The sequence below is a fragment of the Geospiza fortis genome, unplaced genomic scaffold, assembly GCF_000277835.1.
Source record: "Geospiza fortis unplaced genomic scaffold, GeoFor_1.0 scaffold125, whole genome shotgun sequence".
NCBI lineage: Eukaryota > Metazoa > Chordata > Aves > Passeriformes > Thraupidae > Geospiza > Geospiza fortis.
Genome location: NW_005054479.1, coordinates 79,363 through 79,712, shown reverse-complemented (window position 1 = coordinate 79,712; position 350 = coordinate 79,363). Strand labels below are relative to the sequence as shown.

General features: G+C 68.6%; 1 protein-coding gene across 1 annotated transcript in view; it reads left to right on the top strand.

Moving 5' to 3' along the window:
• Positions 1–350, top strand: part of RPIA (ribose 5-phosphate isomerase A) — a 17,970-nt gene continuing 17,620 nt past the window's right edge. Inside the window, 1 exon segment of the mRNA XM_031063055.1 lies at positions 1–60. Within this exon segment, the coding sequence (XP_030918915.1) occupies positions 1–60 (60 nt within the window).

The following is a 350-nucleotide window of genomic DNA, read 5'->3' as shown; positions in this document are numbered from 1 at the left end:
ATGGAGTGCACGGAGCGGCTTCAGGGGGACGGGACAAACTCTGGGCGGCCGGGGCCCCCAGTACTCGGAGCTGTTCCGGGGTGCCGGGACAGGATCTGGTGTGCCGGGACCCCCCAGTGCACTGAGCGGCCATGGGGTGCACGGAGCTTCCCAGCGCATGGAGAGGCTCTGGAGTGCAAGGAGCCCTCAGTACACTGAGAGATCCCCGGACAGCTCCGGGGTACTGGGACCCCCCAATGCACGAGGGGCCACGGGGTGTGTGGAGGCTCCCAGTGCACGGACGGAGCTCGGGGTGCACGGAGCAACTCTGGGGTGCAGAGACCCCCCCTAATGGACGGAGCGGCCGGAAG